Source organism: Panthera leo, chromosome D4 (assembly GCF_018350215.1).
Source record: "Panthera leo isolate Ple1 chromosome D4, P.leo_Ple1_pat1.1, whole genome shotgun sequence".
Taxonomy (NCBI): domain Eukaryota; kingdom Metazoa; phylum Chordata; class Mammalia; order Carnivora; family Felidae; genus Panthera; species Panthera leo.
Window position 1 is genome coordinate 28,183,888 of NC_056691.1, and position 20,410 is coordinate 28,204,297.

General features: G+C 42.9%; 1 protein-coding gene and 1 pseudogene across 1 annotated transcript; both read right to left on the reverse strand.

Annotated features, from left to right (window-relative positions):
• Positions 1-320: 320 nt before the first annotated feature.
• Positions 321-3,130, reverse strand: LOC122205358 (annotated as a pseudogene).
• Positions 3,131-10,931: 7,801 nt separating this feature from the next.
• On the reverse strand, positions 10,932-20,065 carry LOC122205359 (procathepsin L-like). The gene is given in 9 exon segments (XM_042913690.1): positions 10,932-11,031; positions 11,486-11,603; positions 12,233-12,395; positions 12,905-13,129; positions 13,344-13,426; positions 13,429-13,489; positions 19,530-19,652; position 19,826; positions 19,941-20,065. Coding segments are annotated over 9 exon segments (999 nt in total).
• Between the last annotated feature and the right edge of the window lie 345 nt (positions 20,066-20,410).

Here is a 20,410-nt window from a genome sequence, read left to right on the forward strand (position 1 = left end):
AAGAGGCAATGCAGGTATCTTCCTAGAGGGAGGCCTCTGCTTCAAACAATCAGGTAATAAATAAGAAGAAATTCTATGGCAGTACAAGAAAGATAATGTTTATTAATAAAAGGATCCAGTTATAAACCAGTTTCTGAGTTCCAAGGATAGCCAGTTGAAAGAATCTCTAGATGCTGGGCTTAAAGCATCTTTAGGCAGGAGGGGTAGGTAGGCAGTGGCAGGCTGACAGACTTTCTGAGAGGCTCATAGAGGAACAGGCATGAAGATTGTTTACATATGAGCTATTGCGGTGATTTCTCAGAAGGTTACATCAAGTTGTTCATATTCAATTTGCAGGGCTTCAGGAAAATGGGAGTTTTGGCTATCCAGTGATTCCAAGTCAAAAGGATAGAAAAAAAGTGGAAAATATTAGTTTGGAGACTTGTGGCCAGGCTTCAGAGGAAACTAGAAGAAATTAGGATCTCGTCCAGTTCATAGTGAACTCTATTAGACTGTAAAATCCACAATGGTGTGTAATTGAAACATAATGTTTCTTTCTATAATCACCCTCATTTTTACCAAGGACAGCCAAATTAAGACCAATTTGTTTGTAAAGTGTAATAGTTGCTTTTTTTTTTTTTTTTAACTTGGCCTGATGATGAAACTGCTGTAAATCATAGCTTATGAGAAAAAGTTTCTTAGGATTTTTTACTAATTAACAGTCCCAAACATCTGTTTTCTTCATCCTGTTAATTCATCATGAATTTGTTGTCTCTTTGTCACAATGTATGCAAACTGCCTGCTTTGCTTAAAGACTCAGATATAAGTATCAGGCTGTTTTTCCAATGGGCTTTATTGGCTCCATAAAGTCTGCCTGAGTTCCTTCAAGCAGTCTGGTCATATCTGTGTCTGTGCAAGTCCCTGCTTGAATATGACATTTCTGTCAAAGCCTCGGTGATGTAACCAGAGTTTCCAAATGTGTCCCGTTACAAGGAGAGCAGATCCTTATTCAACTTATGCAAATTAACATATTGTCAAGAACATATGAGAATACTTACTGAAAGTTTTTGAATTCTGGACAGATCAGGTAGGGAGAAAAAGATAAGTGTCCCAGTCTGTTCACAAAGGCATGTTTTATCAAATGGCTGCTTTTTTCAAGTTATAGCTTAAAACAGTTTTTTTAATACTGGACAAAAACATTTAAAGATCAGAAATGCTTCAAAAATATATATAAAAATGATAATCATCCTCTGTTCATCCAGTCTCATGTTATTAATTCTTCTTCTGCTTGAATCCAGATCTTCCATTCATTCTGGAAATTCTTACCCAGGTCAACTTCATGATCTTGAGGTTATCAGAAATCTGTACGCAAGAGTTCCTTCCATTGGTCTCATTGCAGGTGAAACACATTTGCAGAAGCTTTCATAAAAGCATCTGAGTAAAAGTCTAACTGTCTATAAATGATAAAAGACTTAAAATGTCCAAGGTTAAAGATCTGATGAGAGATCATGACAAGGCTGTTGACAAGGAAATTGGTGGTTTCTGTGACACACGACAGTAACATCTCAGGACATATCAGATTTCTAGGAGTTGCATACAATTTCTAAAACACTTATTTTCCTAACATATTTCTACATAAATATAATCTAGGGGTGTTAGTATCCGTTATTTGACATTGCTTCCTATGTACTTTAACATAAGAAATAAGCCTAATTTGTGTAGTATCTTGCTTTTATAAAAAGACCAAATCTCTTGAAAACGTTCCATGGATCCTCTGGAATACTTTAATTGCATTGTGGTCAAAATACTTCATTTTAGAATTTGATTTTGGAAAGTGTGTGTTACAAAAAATCAAAATATTTGAACATTTGATTAAATAGGATCACAGATCATTATGCAACAATATTTAACTATTCAACCCAAGTGACAATAAAAGATTCCTTTTTGAAGAGAAGTGAGCCTTTATTCCCTTGTTCCACAAATAAAATGGGCTGAATTGGTTGGTTTTTGGTAATTAATCAAGAGACAAGTCCCATATCCTCATGCAACTCATCTGACTCTTTCTTTGCTTCAACTTTGCCCAGGGCTGAGGGCAGCAGCAGGTACAGCAGTGGTGGTGATGGCTTCAGCAAGTAGGAAGCGGTAACCAGTCCATGTAGACAAAGCTGGAACCTGCTTGTGTCCATTGATGATAGGATGGGGCAGTGAGGCAACAATCAGGTGACCTATCGGCAGACAGACACTGGCAACACTGCAGACGCCCTCCAGGAAGTGAGAATGTAGTTTCCTCTATGATGTCAAGCACTTCACGGTTGTAGATGCTGCGATTGTCAAACACCTGCTGGTGATCATCCCAAAGGAGAAGGGGGAGTTTCTCAGCACATTCAGCTGTGTGGCCTCGCTGGCCCCTGCTTTGTCTCCAGTCTTAATCAGCTGCACATCACTCAGTATTTCAGTGGTGCCCCTGGACATTTTAGTGGTGATGCCTAAAGCCTGGGAGAAGAAGGTCTTCTTCGGCCCCAGACAAGTGTTCTGGGCTAGTGACTTCACATGGGGCTATGGCACCACCACGGGCGGCAGCTGGCACCTTAGCCAGAAGCATGTCCCTGATCTCAGTGAGGTCCTCCTTGGTGAGCACAAAGCCCACATTCACCCAGATATGAGGCAATGGTTTCTCCAGAGCTGGTTGTTCTCCAGATGCCCTCAGATGATCTCATACATCATGGGGATCATGCCACAGCAGCAGCACAGCGTTCCCATGCAAACACATGCGGGCCTACTGCGTCTTCCTGGAACCCACGTTGTCTGCTCCCACAATGAAAGATGATCGTCCAAAAGATGGATGATCTTAAGGAAGTACTTGGACTTCTGGGTCACCTTGTCTTCCTTGGGCATCATGCGGATGCATATCAATGATTGCCATGCAGAGTGTAAAGAAGATGTCACTCTCATGATGACGCCTGGAGAGAGGAGGGTCAAGAATAAAAGATTTTAAAGGCAAATGCTGCAGGTTATACAATAGTGAACAAACTTTAGCTCTTTTAATATTAAGACTCAGTTTTCTTGAATAATCTGATAAAGATAAAGCATAGAAAATTTGTATTTTTAGGCCATTGGCCATTAAAGAGAAGAAAAAACTTTGTTTATAATTTTTTGTAATAAGCAAACTGAGACTCTTTTTAAAACATTTTTTTAATGTTTATTTATTTTTGAGAGAGAGGGAGAGACACACCGAGCATGAGCAGGGGAGGGGCAGAGAGGGAGACACAGAATGTGAGGCAGGCTCCAGGCTCTAAGCTGTCAGCACAGAACCCGACGTGGGGCCCAAACCCACGAACTATGAGATCGTGACCTGAGCCAAAGTCATATGCTTAACTGAGCCACCCAGGTGCCCCAAACTAACACTCTTAAGAAAATGTTTTTTCCTCTTTAACAGAGAAATCCTAAGTTCTAATGTTGCATCAGTGTACTTCTGATATTAAAACTCATTCTGAAATAAAATTGATTTTGACATGGCTTCCAAGAATTCAGGAGGGTTTTTGTTCTGTTCAGATGGTGGTATAGCTGTTGAGCAGCACTTCATAAGGTCCTTCCCAGTGAGGTGACTGCACACGTCTTCTTCCAAAGATCTTGAGGTCCACCTGGTCTTCTGGTGGACAGCTGTGGCCAGCCTCACCAGTTGGTGGAGGCCATGCCTCTTTTCTCTGTTGGCAAGGTGCTTCAGGTGTACTAGAGAGTCCTCATCTCGAGTAGTCATAGCATCACATTGTCCAGCCACGGATGGAAGATTTAGAGATGCCAATAGGCTTTGACAACCAAACACTATTTCAAAAGGGGTCAGTCCGTGTCCCGTGTTTGGAGTATTCTGGATCCTAATAAGGCTCAGGAGCAAAGTGTTTGGTCTTTCATGGTTAATTTCTTGATTATCTTACAATCCATCTTATGTCTAGATTTTAATGTTCCATTTGCCCTGGTAATTGAAGATAATATATGGTATGAAATTTTAATGTGTATCCCAGAGATTTTGCAAGCAGGTGGATTATACCTTCTGTAAAAAGAATTTCTTGTCTGATTCAAACCATAAGGAATGGCATTTCTCCATAAGGAGAAATGGAGGTGTTAGTTTCTTTATTGCCTGCTGTGGCAGTGCCACATCTAGTCAGAGAGCATCAGCCCATCTGCTGAGCATGCAGACAGTGACCAAACAGTGAGAATAGCACAGGGCTTGGGGCAAATCTATCAAATCTGTCTATACAACCATAGAGGGCAGGTGGGCCTAGGAAGCCTTCCTGGGGTGTGCTGATTTCTTCCAGAGATTTCCCGGGGTTTACAAATCATTCACTGGGAAATCATGTGGTCAGGAATGTTGTGGATGCCTGGGCAAATCCAACTGTCTTTTTGGTCCTTCATTATCTTTGTGTCCAATTTGGTGGGTGGTAAGTGTAAGCCACAGGGTCAAAAGAAAGGGTGCTCTAGGAAGTCCATTTGGCCCACTGTATAATCCATCTGATAGTTGTTTGACACCTTTTTGTATCTGACTGTCCTTTGTAGACTGTGGGGCATTTGCCGGGTAATAAATACTGTCAGTCAGGGATAAAGGCAGGGTTCACAGCTGGGTGGAGAAAGAACAAGGGGGCCTGTTTGGGGTGCATACTTACAGCTCTGCCAACCCTATCATTTTCTAAAGATGCAACATCAGCTGTCTTAGTATGTGCTGAACAGTGAACAATGATGGTTTTAGAAGGAGGGTGAATAGTTGTAATATGTCAGCAATTATAAGCCTTTTAGCAACGGAAATAAGATGACAGAGGGTTAGTTGAAAGCGCTTGTTTGTAACGGGTCTGTCATGTTGTAGAGAGGTGCTATGATTTATGAACTTGTAAGACAGCAGGCACCACGTGGGGACACACAGGTGAATAGGGGAGCTTAATGTCAGAGTGCTGGCTTTGTCCATCAGGCGGCAGCTGTGGCCACCGCAGGAAAGCATGGGGACATACCTGATGCCACAGCATCTGATGGGCATGAGAAATGTGCTCCTGGCTGTATCTGATTGGCAAAAGGCTGTCCCAGAAAGCATGCAGCAACACCATGCCTTTCATTAGTATAAATGAAAGGGCTTGTCAAAGTTAGGTAAGCTAAGAGGTGGGGTGTGGACAGAGCCAGTTTTAAGGTTTCAAAGGAGGTTAATGCCTCTAAAGTCCATTGATATCTGAGAGAAGAGCATACAAAGGTTTATCAAACATTGCAAACTAGGGACCCTTTGGAGGCAGTAGCCAGCTGCCCCTTAAGATTTATGTAACTGTGTATTCATTTTGGGGAGAGGGATGGACATAATTGATTCAAGAATATTTGGAGTGAGATTTTGAATGCCCTGAGGCATGTCCTAAACAGGTCACGTCATCCTAAATAGAAAACCGTTGTTTACATCTCTTGGAGTCTAGATGTAGAGTTGTATAAGCTGTCTGCCTTGTTCAGCTAATGCCCCTAAGAGAATGAGGGAGTCCATAAAAGCTCCCAGCTTGCTTTGTTTATAGAGTAAAGGGTACCAGCAGGGAGCCTTGGGTAGAAGTTAAGTGTCTAGCTGGACTTTAAGGACTTGGGAAAATATTGCATACACCAAATATCCTTGGGGTATGCAAGGCCAGGTGAATGGTCTCCTTTTAACTGTGAAGGCACAAGAAACCAGGAGTCAGGGTGCAGAGGAATTGAAAAGGAAGCTGTTCACAGGTCATTTCTGTAAACCAGGTTGCATCAGCAGGAATGATGAAAATTATCAGCTGGATTGCAGGGCACAGGATGCCGAGAAATTATGAAAGAGATTATGGCTTCTAAATCCTGTGCAAACTGATGGATTTGGTTTCCCTCTGAGTCACATTTGCCTTCTTTCTTTATGGGCAAGATTGGGGAGATACAGGGTCGGGTGGTAAAGACAAGGATGCTGTGGTTCAAGAGAGACTCAGTTACAAGGGTATCACTTGCTCCGAGTCTCTAGAGGGAGGGTGCTGGGCCACGAGGGCGAAGGTGGGTCCCTCTCCCAAGAAATGCACCCAGGCTCCCACTTCCTAACAACTCAACTTCAACCGTGTGTGTAGCCCAAAGACTGACTCGGGCATCTTTTAAACATCCATCCTCTTCAGAGGAATTTATCTCAGGATGAACCTGCAGTAAAGACAGCAGGACACTTGGAGCTTGACCTGAAGGTGAGGAAACAAAAATGTCTTTTCTTATTGCAACTTATGTTGGCATTAAATGTAGATAAATGTTTACCAAGAAAGTTTGCCAGTGAACATCTGGGAAGCAGCAAGGCCTGGGAATGTGAACAGGGCCTGAAGATACTGAGCTGGGCTGGGCTGGCCAGGGCTGGGACTCAGGCAGTAAAATGGGTCGCCCCGAGACTCCGAGAGCCTGAACAGAGTCAGAGGTGACAGGTAGAGATCAATCCTCTGAGCAGATGGGAGAGAAAGTCACACCAACATCAATCAAGAAATCTAGCCTGAGCCTCTGTTTGGAGTTTTCTGGTAGGTCCTGGGGGTGACTGAGTACTGGCTGACCTGTCACTAAAGGCGAAATTGTTGGGGCGCCTGGGTGGCTCAGTGGTTAAGTTGCCAACTCTTTATTTCAGCTCAAGTCATGATCTCACTGTTCATGTTTTCTAGCCCCAGTTCTGGCTCTACGCTGACAGAATGGAGCCTGCTTGGTATTCTCTCTCTCCCTCTCTCTCTGCCCCTGCCCTACTTATGCTCTCTCTTTCTCTCAAAAATAAATAAATAAACATTAAAAAAACTAAAGGGGGAATTGGCTCTCAGGAGAAAAATGAATTTTTCAGGGTTAAAGGGTTAGGGGAAATTGTTTCTGAGACTCCCCTTTTTCTTAAGTGCAGGACAATTTCTCCTCCATTGTCCTGGTTTATTTGCAGTATCTGCAGTTGTGTGGAGACAAATAGGGTCCCATTGGAGTGGGCTTGGAGTCTTCTCCATCACATATTCGCCTTTCCAAAGATTCAAGTTGTAAGGCAATAATTGTTGTTTTTAGTTCTTTTCTTTTTGTTGGCTTTCTTGTGAGCTATTCAAAGATCCAGGTGGCTGCCCCCATTATTTTGTTTAGCGGTTGCCCTGTCCAACCTACCACACTATTGTGTACTTGTCGGGGTTATTTTTAACGTTTTTTTTTTTTAATGTTTATTCATTTATTTTTGAGAGAGGGAAAGAGAGAGCAAGCTAGGGAGAGAGAGACACACACAGAATCTGACGCAGGCTCCAGACTCTGAGCTGTCAGCACAGAGCCCAACGGGGGGCTCAAACCCACAGAAGGTGAGATCATGACATGAGACAAAGTTAGACACTTAACCGACTGAGCCATCCAGGTGTCCCTATTTTTGTAATATCAGGGAGGAAATTTCCCACACAAGCAGAAATTAGAAGAATTCTATGTTCTGGGGCTACCGGATTGAATACAGTATGCTTTTTAAAGTTTGTATAAAATGCTTAACAAACGCTTTTGGGTGTTCCTCTACACCTGAGTGTATATTTCAACCGTAGACCAACTCATTTTGGGGGAACAGGCCTTTTCCATTGCTCCTATTAACCCTTGAACAGTTGTGCCTTCTCCTGGTCATTCCCAGGAGGGCCAGAGAGACGCTGTGGCCCTCTGTGTCCCCTGTGAGGGGGGCTGTTTGGCCTGCCTGGTAACAGCCATATACTAATGGGCTGGAAGGACTCCCTTTAGCAGTCAGTGAAGGTGTCTGTGAGTTGGGTTGTAAAAATGTATTAATTTTTAAAATTTCTCTGTAATTTCGGTAGGATCTTCTGAGAGTAGAGGTAAAGGGACTTCATAATTGAGAAGGCCTGTCACTGTCCAGGGGACATGAATTCTTTGTGACAGGGGTCCAGGAAACCCTCCTCAAGGACATTGCTCAGGAATGCCTGGAACTGGCAGAACTTGATCACGAAGCCCTGGAGACTCTGAGCAATTGTACAGACCGCAGCATGAGCTTTACTGCCCTTCCTGGCCGCTCCTGCTAGATGTACTTCTCAACACTCAGCACTTACAGGAACAAACTCTATTTCCCAGGCCAGGAGGCCAGGCTGAGGTACTCTCTATAAATCTTGTAAAGAAACAATAGTTAAAATAAGGAGCTGGGCGTTCAGGATTTTTCTGGGAGAGTTGGAGTTTTTGTATTTAAGGGAACTGGCTGAAGAGCTGGGGCTCGGTTTTGAAGGGAAAGTTTCTAGACCAGGAGCCCAGAGATCCAAAAGATCTCCTGGAGGGTCAGGGACAGAGGCGTGGGGATGAAGGAGATATAAGAAGGGGGATTGATGTCAGATTTGGTTTTTGATTCTTATTCTGATTTTTGTTCTTTTATTAAGAGACTCCCTAACACTAGCCTTATACTGGCTTGTGTTTTCTTTTCATTTTGATCCCCTCCTAAATACCAAGAAGGCAGCTGCTAGAAGGGAGAACTCTCTAAGAAATGTTCTAAATATAGAAAATTTTCTAGTTTGAATGAATTGCAATCTGCTCCTGGTGAGTAGGATCACCATTAGTATATTTGTTTTAATAGTGACTCAATCCAAGAAGCCTCTTTTTTTTTTTTTAACGTTTATTTATTTTTGAGACAGAGAGAGACAGAGCATGAACAGGGGAGTGTCAGAGAGAGGGAGACACAGAATCTGAAACAGGCTCCAGGCTTTGAGCTGTCAGCACAGAGCCTGATGTGGGGCTCGAACTCACGGACTGCGAGATCATGACCTGAGCCGAAGTCGGCCGCTTAACCAACTGAGCCACCCAGGCGCCCCCCAAGAAGCCTCTTTACGAAAGGACTCAGTGACAACTTTCCAGGCTTAGAATAAGTCTCTACCATGGACACAAGAGATGTTTCTGGAAAGGGTATGGACAATGAGGCCTCCATGATCCAAAGTTTACTCCTGAAAGGACTCTAAGTAAACAAAGACCTTTAAGCAACATCCCAAGAACAGGTGTGCCAGGATATCCCTGAAAAGCTCCAGGTCTTGAAGACCTGGCTGATATTCTATCACCTGGCCTTCATCCCCAGTGAGACTTGCTGCTGTATTGTATTTGTTGCCTGTCACCAGATGGCCCAGGGACCTGGGGAAGGGCTGAGACCCCACCTTGTGATGGAAAGAGGCAAGGCCACTGAGCAGAAGGGTGTGTAGGATGAAGACAAGGCTGGGTCTGTTGGAACATGCAGTCTGCCATTAGTCGGTCTCTGAACATCCTCTAGAAAGGACTCCTTGTAAAAGTCATCTTGCTTCACCATGACAGGCTCTCTCAGAGTACTCTCCACACCATCCTGGGAGTTCAGCCCAAGACTCTGAGAACTTGTTCAGGTGTTGATGGGAGGGAAAGTGGGAAGACCTGGCTGATGTGTGAACGATTCAGCAGGTATTAGAAGCTTCTGTAATTTACAAAGCCATTTATATTTACTTAAAAATTTAGGGGCGGGGCGCCTGGGTGGCTCAGTCGGTTGAGCGTCCGACTTCAGCTCAGGTCACGATCTCACGGTCCATGAGTTCGAGCCCCGCTTCGGGCTCTGGGCTGATGGCTCGGAGCCTGGAGCCTGCTTCCGATTCTGTGTCTCCCTCTCTCTCTGCCCCTCCCCTGTTCATGCTCTGTCTCTGTCTCAAAAATAAATACATGTAAAAAAAAAATTTTTTTTTAAATTTAGGGGCGCCTGGGTGGCTCAGTTGGTTAAGCGGCCGACTTCGGCTCAGGTCATGATCTCCCGGTACGTGAGTTTGAGCCCCGCGTAGGGCTCTGTGCTGACAGCTCAGAGCCTGGAGCCTGTTTCAGATTCTGTGTCTCCCTCTCTCTGACCTTCCCCCATTCATGCTCTGTCTCTCTCTGTCTCAAAAATAAATAAATGTTTTTTAAAAAAAATTTAAAAAGCCCAAACTGCATTTCTCATAAAATTATTTTTAGGAGCACCTGGGGGGCCTAGTCAGTTGAGTGACTGTACCCTGATTTCTGCTCGGATCATGATCTCAGTGTTGTGAGGTAGATCCCCATGTCAGGCTCTGTGCTGAGAGCCTGAAGCCTTCTCGGGATTCTTTCCTTCCCTCTCTCTCTGCCCTTCCCCTGCTTGTGTTTTCCCTCTCTCAGAATAAAGAAAGAAATAAACTTTAAAAAACCTTATTTTTAAAAGAATCCCATAGGCATGTAATAAATAAAGCAGAAAACAAATTTTGATTCCTCCCTAGGTCTGTAGGTACCATAAAGTTATTACCAGTGTTTCCCATATTTCATAGATCTTCATAATTTCTATCAAAATAAATTGCAAAGGAACAAAATGATTCAGGAATTATAAAGTTAAATTTGGTTAAATGGATATGCGATTAAACACTGGGTTCTTTTTAGAAGGAAAGGGGTCAGAAGAGAGGAAACTTCCATTCTAAGCAGCATACGTATTTCAATCATCACCAAAACTTAGTTACAAATCATACGATATTCAAGTCCTTCCTTTTTGTTACAACATTTTATGGTGGAGGAAAACATTAATGGTAATTAGTGCATGTTTGTGGGTTTCTCTAAAGAAATTAAAATCCCATGCTGTCAGCTCATGGAGCCTGACAAGGGGCTCAATACCCTGAACCATGAGATCATGATCTGGATCGAAATCATGAGCTGCTCACTCAACCAACTGAGCCATCCAGGTGCCCCTGCAGTTGTTTTATTTTTAAAAAGTAAACCTTCATACTTTTTTTTAAAAATGAAAATTCTAAAGTTACTAGACAAGTCACTGATACAAAGGTGTTTACAGCAGTAATGAGTGAGTGGTAACATTCCCAGTGTAAAATGTCACACAATCAAATCACAACTTGAGAATTCAATCATTCAAGTGCTTCATCCCATACAGTAGGGTGTGGTCACCTTGAAAATAAAACCCATTTTCTCGATAATTTATTGCCAATTAAGGTCTTCTTTACACCATCATCTCACACGGCAGGAAAGCTGGCCATGGTGGCGATTCCACAGTGGTTGTCCTGGTCTTTGGCTATGAGTATGTAGCCGTGTTTGCCCCAATTTGCACCCCAGCTGAAAGAAGATGGGGTTTTTCATTTATTACAGAGGAATAAATACATTTCTCTTTATGGACAATGACACCTGACACTCAGCAGTGCCCCAGAGGCCAGGACAGATTCAGGAAGAATCAAGAGAGGCCATCCTCACTCATGGTTGAGTTCTAACCCAGCAGAGAAATCTATCCCCAAAACTTTCACAAAACCACAAAATGAGAGACAGGAAAAGGAATTTCTTGGGGTCAGAAGTGTTTCAGATGCAGTGATATTCAAACTATAGCAGGACCCTTGCAAGCTTGAAAGAGTAGCTTGATGTCATCAAATGAATATGTCTCTGTTCCCGCTAAGTGGGGCAAACACTTCTGGGGTCTCAGAAGTGGGCTCAAGGGTTTGACGATCTGTATCCAAACACCGATGCCAAAAGGATTTCCTTTTCAAATCCAAAGATAAATACTTTTGGCTTTTTATACCTGTTCTTGACAATCCAATATTTTTTGTTCTCCGATTCTTCTCCTTCAAAGCCATAGCCAACCACCAGAACACCGTGATTCAGGCATTTATTGCTGCACTTTGGATCATAATAAATGCCTGGAAAAGTAAATTCAGTTCCAAGGTGGGACATCAAAGCGACATGATAACATCTAACAATAACCGAGTCACCGCAGTAAAGGAGGCATCTCAAAATTCAGGTGGGATATAAATCCAATAAGACTTAGAAATCAGTTCTTTTTGCTTAGCAAGGCTAGGGATTTAGGCCCTCATGCAATACCAGCAGAAATACACATCATCACAATCTCTTTTGTGAAGAACAGTCAAGAGGGATAGAAGAACACTCGCTGAAACTTTGTCATTCTATTCTACCATGTCAGCATTGGGAAGCAGCAGAAAAACACAAAACCACTTCAGCCAAGGGCTTCTTTCCAGCGTCCATTTCATTAGTAAAACTCGTTAGAAATCTTCCAGGCTTAACATTTGGGAAAAACTAAAGTAAGTTAAGCTATACCAATCAAATTATGTAGCCACTTAAATATATTTATGAAGTGCTTGAAAGAGAGGAAGTTGGGTCAAGTCATGTCAATATGTTGAACAACAGGCACAAAATCACATGTGCTGAAGGAACAACTACATGAAATCCATACCTTATAGATCAATCTTGCCTTATATGATGGTGGTTCCCCATTTGTCCTGCCTACTTTTCTACGTAGACACATGCTGACCTTTTTTATAGAACTGGAAGGAATTCAGGCTTGCATCTACAGCAACAGAGACAGGCCCCACAGTTGCCACTGTGGTCATTAGGCCATCCTCCTTGTTTATGACACTCCAGAAGGAAGTCACGTTGGCAACAGAACTCTCAGGCTTGTATTTGCAGGACTCGTTCTTTCAAAGGTAAAGGGGGAGAGACTTGATCACTACCATCCACCTCCAGGGGAACAGGAGTGCAAGACTGTTTGCAACTGAATGATTTCCAAGTCAAGTTTGTTATAAAGCATCTCAGGACATAAAATGGGTTTGACCAATTTGACAATAAACTTCATATATTGAAAAAATAAAAAATAAATAAAATGGGTTTGATTGTTTTGAAGTTGAAAAATTAGCAGTGTCTATCCAATGAGACACTCTTTGGGTCTACTCGTTCATAAAGTTTTCACTCTGGAGACCTGTACTGTATATAAGATGCTGTTCGTGTCACCGTGTAACATAGTTGTAGGAACAGCTATATGGTAATGAGGTAATCAGAAAGCTGTGCTAGTAGGGTAATACATTTTAATGTCAGTTCTGACCATTTGCAGGTATAGAGTCTATAATCACATACAAGAATTCTAAATACAGGATCCGTTTCTACTGAATATGCTCAACTTTGATAAAAGATAAGGAACTCCACTTACCCGTGCATGATATGGATAGGATTCCTCTGAGTCCAGTCCCCCATTGTCCTTAACATACTGGAAGGCTTTAACCATTAGGCCACCACGGCAGCTGCCATTGCCTTGAGACCAAGAGCAGTCTACCAGGTTGTGCTCACTCAGTGAAATAAGTTTTCCAGTTTTCCGGAACATCTGTCCTTCAAGGGCACCAGTTGCACTAAAAGCCCAACAAGAATGACAGTCACCCTGAAAACAAAATGCAAACGCGCTTAGCCTACAAAATTAATTGCAAGACTTTAACAACAGCCCATAGGTCTGAAAACTCTTCTAAAACATAACAAACTGCATATTGTGCTTCAATTTCCATAGCAAACTGCATATTGTGCTTCAATTTCCATAGCAATGACACTGATTCCTTTTGGCTTTACTCTTGAGAGGGAACTGCTGAGTATTGTCCCACCTGATCTTTCACAGGAGTTACATAGCCTTTCTCTCTCCAGTCTACAGATGAAAGGATCTCAGCAAAGAGAGGTGCTTGGAGTGCTTTCCCTTTTTGTGTTTCTGGATTTTAAGGTCATTCAACACCTGCTTGAATTATTCACTGGTCTTCAAGGAAAAGGAAACAGAGTGTTGGCAAGCATGAGATGATTTGGAAAAGCACTTAGAGGGGTTGGAAGATGGCGACATAGGAGGACGCTGGACTCACCGCGTGTCCTGCTGATCACTTAGATTCCACCTACACCTGCCTAAATAACACAGAAAACCACCAGAGGATTAGCAGAACGGAGTCTCCGGAGCCAAGCGCAGACGAGAGGCCCATGGAAGAGGGTAGGAAGGGTGGCGAGGCGGTGCAAGCTCCACGGACTGGCGGGAGGGAGCCAGGGCGGAGGGGCGGCTCGCCGGCCAAGCAGAGCCCCCGAGTCTGGCTGGCAAAAGCGGAGGGGCCGGACAGAGTGTGTTCTGACAGCAAGCGCGACTTAGCGTCTGGGAGGTCATAAGTTAACAGCTCTGCTCAGAAAGCGGGAAGGCTGGAGGACAAAGGGAGGGAGAGCTGCTGAGCCCCCGTACGACAGAGCTCAGTTTGGTGGGGAACAAAGGCGCTTGCCAGCGCCATCTCCCTCGCCCATCCCCCAGCCAAAATCCCAAAGGGAACCAGTTCCTTCCAGGGAACTTGCTCGCTCCGTGCAAACACCCAACTCTGTGCTTCTGCGGAGCCAAACCTCCAGCATGGGATCTGACTCCCTCCCGCTGCCACAGGGCCCCTCCTGAAGTGGATCACCTAAGGAGAAGCGAGCTAAGCCTGCCCCTCCTGCCCCCATGCACCTTGCCTACCCACCCCAGCTAATACGCCAGATCCCCAGCACCACAAGTCTGGCAGTGTGCAAGTAGCCCAGACGGGCCACACCACCCCACAGTGAATCCCGCCCCTAGGAGAGGGGAAGAGAAGGCACACACCAGTCTGACTGTGGCCCCAGCGGTGGGCTGGGGGCAGACATCAGGTAGGACTGCGGCCCCGCCCACCAACTCCAGTTATACACCACAGCACAGGGGAAGTACCCTGCGGGTCCTCACCACTCCAGGGACTATCCAAAATGACAAAACGGAAGAATTCCCCTCAGAAGAATCTCCAGGAAATAACAACAGCTAATGAACTGATCAAAAAGGATTTAAATAATATAACAGAAAGTGAATTTAGAATAATAGTCATAAAATTAATCGCTGGGCTTGAAAACAGTATACAGGACAGCAGAGAATCTCTTGCTACAGAGATCAAGGGACTAAGGAACAGTCACGAGGAGCTGAAAAACGCTTTAAATGAAATGCAAAACAAAATGGAAACGACGACGGCTCCAACTGAAGAGGCAGAGGAGAGAATAGGTGAACTAGAAGATAAAGTTATGGAAAAAGAGGAAGCTGAGAAAAAGAGAGATAAAAAAATCCAGGAGTATGAGGGGAAAATTAGAGAACTAAGTGATACACTAAAAAGAAATAATATACGTATAATTGGTATCCCAAGGAGGAAGAGAGAGGGAAAGGTGCTGAAGGGGTACTTGAAGAAATAATAGCTGAGAACTTCCCTGAACTGGGGAAGGAAAAAGGCATTCAAATCTAAGAGATACAGAGAACTCCCTTCAGACGTAACTTGAATTGATCTTCTGCACGACATATCATAGTGAAACTGGCAAAATACAAGGATAAAGAGAAAATTCTGAAAGCAGCAAGGGATAAACATGCCCTCACATATAAAGGGAGACCTATAAGACTCATGATTGATCTCTCTTTTGAAACTTGGCAGGCCAGAAAGGATTGGCACGAGATCTTCAGTGTGCTAAACAGAAAAAATATGCAGCCGAGAATCCTTTATCCAGCAAGTCTGTCATTTAGAATAGAAGGAGAGATAAAGGTCTTCCCAAACAAACAAAAACTGAAGGAATTTGTCACCACGAAACCAGCCCTACAAGAGATCCTAAGGGGGATCCTGTGAGACAAAGTACCAGAGACATCACTACAAGCATAAAACATACAGACATCACAATGACTCTAAACCCATATCTTTCTATAATAACACTGAACGTAAATGGATTAAATGCGCCAACCAAAAGACATAGGGTATCAATATGGATAAAAAAACAAGACCCCTCTATTTGCTGTCTACAAGACATTCATTTTAGATCTGAGGACACCTTTAGTTTGAGAGTGAGGGGATGGAGAACTATCTATCATGCTACTGGAAGCCAAAAGAAAGCTGGAGTAGCCATACTTATATCAGACAAACTAGACTTTAAATTAAAGGCTGTAACAAGAGATGAAGAAGGGCATTATATAATAATTACAGGGTCTATCCATCAGGAAGAGCTAACAATTATAAATGTCTATGCGCCGAATACCGGAGCCCCCAAATATATAAAACAATTACTCATAAACATAAGCAACTTTATTGATAAGAATGTGGTCATTGCAGGGGACTTTAACACTCCACTTACAGAAATGGATAGATCATCTAGACACACGGTCAATAAAGAAACAAGGGCCCTGAATGATACATTGGATCAGATGGACTTGACAGATATATTTAGAACTCTGCATCCCAAAGCAACAGAATATACTTTCTTCTCAAGTGCACATGGAACATTCTCCAAGATAGACCATATACTGGGTCACAAAACAGCCCTTCATAAGTTTACAAGAATTGAAATTATACCATGCATACTTTCAGACCACAATGCTATGAAGCTTGAAATCAACCACAGGAAAAAGTCTGGAAAACCTCCAAAAGCATGGAGGTTAAAGAACACCCTACTAAAGAATGAGTGGGTCAACCAGGCAATTAGAGAAGAAATTAAAAAATATATGGAAACAAACGAAAATGAAAATACAACAATCCAGACGCTTTGGGATGCAGCGAAGGCAGTCCTGAGAGGAAAATACATTGCAATCCAGGCCTATCTCAAGAAACAAGAAAAATCCCCAATACAAAATCTAACAGCACACCTAAAGGAAATAGAAGCAGAACAGCAAAGGCAGCCTAAACCCAGCAGAAGAAGAGAAATCATAAAGATCAGAGCAGAAATAAACAATATAGAATCTAAAAAAACGGTAGAGCAGATCAATGAAACCAAGAGTTGGTTTTTTGAAAAAATAAACAAAATTGACAAACCTCTAGCCAGGCTTCTCAAAAAGAAAAGGGAGATGACCCAAATAGATAAAATCATGAATGAAAATGGAATGATTACAACCAATCCCTCAGAGATACAAACAATTATCAGGGAATACTATGAAAAATTATATGCCAACAAATTGGACAACCTGGAAGAAATGGACAAATTCCTAAACACCCACACGCTTCCAAAACTCAATCAGGAGGAAATAGAAAGCTTGAACAGACCCATAACCAGCGAAGAAATTGAATCGGTTATCAAAAATCTCCCAACAAATAAGAGTCCAGGACCAGATGGCTTCCCAGGGGAGTTCTACCAGACGTTTAAGGCAGAGATAATACCTATCCTTCTCAAGCTATTCCAAGAAATATAAAGGGAAGGAAAACTTCCAGACTCATTCTATGAAGCCAGTATTACTTTGATTCCTAAACCAGAGACCCAGTAAAAAAAGAGAACTACAGGCCAATATCCCTGATGAATATGGATGCAAAAATTTTCAATAAGATACTAGCAAATCGAATTCAACAGCATATAAAAAGAATGATTCACCATGATCAAGTGGGATTCATTCCTGGGATGCAGGGCTGGTTCAACATTCACAAATCAATCAACGTGATACATCACATTAATAAAAAAAAAAAAGAGAAGAACCATATGATCCTGTCAATCGATGCAGAAAAGGCCTTTGACAAAATCCAGCATCCTTTCTTAATAAAAACCCTTGAGAAAGTCGGGATAGAAGGAACATACTTACACATCATAAAAGCCATTTATGAAAAGCCCACAGCTAACATCATCCTCAATGGGGAAAAACTGAGAGCTTTTTCCCTGAGATCAGGAACACGACAGGGATGCCCACTCTCACTGCTGTTGTTTAACATAGTGTTGGAAGTTCTAGCATCAGCAATCAGACAACAAAAGGAAATCAAAGGCATCAAAATTGGCAAAGATAAAGTCAAGCTTTCGCTTTTTGCAGATGACATGATATTATACATGGAAAATCTGATAGACTCCACCAAAAGTCTGCTAGAACTGATACCTGAATTCAGCAAAGTTGCAGGATACAAAATCAATGTACAGAAATCAGTTGCATTCTTATACACTAACAATGAAGCAACAGAAAGACAAATGAAGAAACTGATCCCATTCACAATTGCACCAAGAAGCATAAAATACCTAGGAATAAATCCAACCAAAGATGTAAAAGATCTGTATGCTGAAAACTATAGAAAGCTTATGAAGGTAATTGAAGAAGATATAAAGAAATGGAAAGACATTCCCTGCTCATGGATTGGAAGAATAAATATTGTCAAAATGTCAATACTACCCAAAGCTATCTACACATTCAATGCAATCCCAGTCAAAATTGCACCAGCATTCTTCTCGAAACTAGAACAAGCAATCCTAAAATTCATATGGAACCACAAAAGGCCCCCAATAGCCAAAGTAATTTTGAAGAAGAAGACCAAAGCAGGAGGCATCACAATCCCAGACTTTAGCCTTTACTACAAAGCTGTCATCATCAAGACAGCATGGTATTGGCACAAAAACAGACACATAGACCAATGGAATAGAATAGAAACCCCAGAACTAGACCCACAAACGTATGGCCAACTCATCTTTGACAAAGCAGAAAAGAACATCCAATGGAAAAAAGACAGTCTCTTTAACAAATGGTGCTGGGAGAGCTGGACAGCAACATGCAGAAGGTTGAAACTAGACCACTTTCTTACACCATTCACAAAAATAAACTCAAAATGGATAAAGGACCTGAATGTGAGACAGGAAACCATCAAAACCCTAGAGGAAAAAGCAGGAAAATACCTCTCTGACCTCAGCCGTAGCAATCTCTTACTCGATACATCCCCAAAAGCAAGGGAATTAAAAGCAAAAATGAATTACTGGGACCTTATGAAGATAAAAAGCTTCTGCGCAGCAAAGGAAACAACCAACAAAACTAAAAGGCAACCAATGGAATGGGAAGAGATATTTCCAAATGACATATCGGACAAAGGGCTAGTATCCAAAATCTATAAAGAGCTCACCAAACTCCACACCCGAAAAACAAATAACCCAGTGAAGAAATGGGCAGAAAACATGAATAGACACTTCTCTAAAGAAGACATCCGGATGGCCAACAGGCACATGAAAAGATGCTGAAGATTGCTCCTCATCAGGGAAATACAAATCAAAACCACACTCAGATATCACCTCATGCCAGTCAGAGTGGCCAAAATGAACAAATCAGGAGACTATAGATGCTGGAGAGGATGTGGAGAAATGGGAACCCTCTTGCACTGTTGGTGGGAATGCAAATTGGTGCAGCCGCGCTGGAAAGCAGTGTGGAGGTTCCTCAGAAAATTAAAAATAGACCTACCCTATGACCCAGCAATAGCACTGCTAGGAATTTACCCAAGGGATACAGGAGTACTGATGCATAGGGGCACTTGTACCCCAATGTTTATAGCAGCACTCTCAACAATAGCCAAATTATGGAAAGAGCCTAAATGTCCATCAACTGATGAATGGATAAAGAAATTGTGGTTTATATACACAATGGAATACTACGTGGCAATGAGAAAGAATGAAATATGGCCTTTTGTAGCAACGTGGATGGAACTGGAGAGTGTGATGCTAAGTGAAATAAGCCATACAGAGAAAGACAGATACCATATGGTTTCACTCTTATGTGGATCCTGAGAAACTTAACAGAAACCCATGGGGGAGGGGAAGGAAAAAAAAAAAAGAGGTTAGAGTGGGAGAGAGCCAAAGCATAAGAGACTGTTAAAAACTGAGAACAAACTGAGGGTTGATGGGGGGTGGGAGGGAGGGGAGGGTGGGTGATGGGTATTGAGGAGGGCACCTTTTGGGATGAGCACTGGGTGTTGTACGGAAACCAATTTGACAATAAATTTCGTATATTGAAAAAAAAAAAAAAAAGCACTTAGAGGAAGCCTGAAATGTTCAGCAATCTGTGCCACACTCACCATGTCGCCAAAACCATTCATTGCCATCATGAAACTGTGTTTCCCTTGGCTGTGTTCCTGATTGTGCTGTTCAATCATTTGCATATTCCTCTCCCACACTGCTCTCCTCTGTCCTTCTTCATCCTGGAGACAAACATATAACTTATCATCTTTATTTCTATTTAAAACCACCAGATGTGCACCTAGTGGATGTGCTCAAAGAGAGGAGGAGAAACCACAGCCAGGAATGCCTGATGCTTCTGGGAGTTATTCTCCGGCAACCACATGTATGCCCACACTGTGGGCAGTCACAGTACCCTGTTTACTGCCTTGGTAAGAGCAGCCTCAAGAAGCCACTCCCTGCTATGAACTCACACCAGCATGGAATGTTCTCTTCAGGGGTCCCTCTGGACAGCTTAAATGTTACCAAACATGCTATAAAGTTTCCCGTGTGTTGCCTTCCACTGGGACCATTGTTCATCTAAGCTCTGTTTGACTTGTGGAGCAGCTGACACTATTCCCAGGCAAAGGGCAGCCAGGAAGAAGGAAGGGTGCATGTTTCAAAACCTAGGAAAGGAAAACACATGAGTTTCTGATTAGACCAAACCGTCTAAAAAGCCATCGTTCCTTCTGAGATGTTAGAGTCACTAAGAGCAGAAAGAATGAATTTATCCTCCTGAGCGTTTACATGGGCTGTGGAGGAAGGCTGAGGTTGTGGGACATGCAGTGCTCCCACTCCCTGCCCTGTGACCTGCCTACTGGTTCCAAAGCATGTAAATGGCAGTGCAGGGAGTGAGGAGCCCTGAGTCCTGGTGTGGTGGTGGTGGTGGGGGGGGGGGGGGGGCAAGCTGCCATGTCTGGAGGGGTCAGGTCCTGGAAGAGTGCCTCCTGGAGCCCCAAAC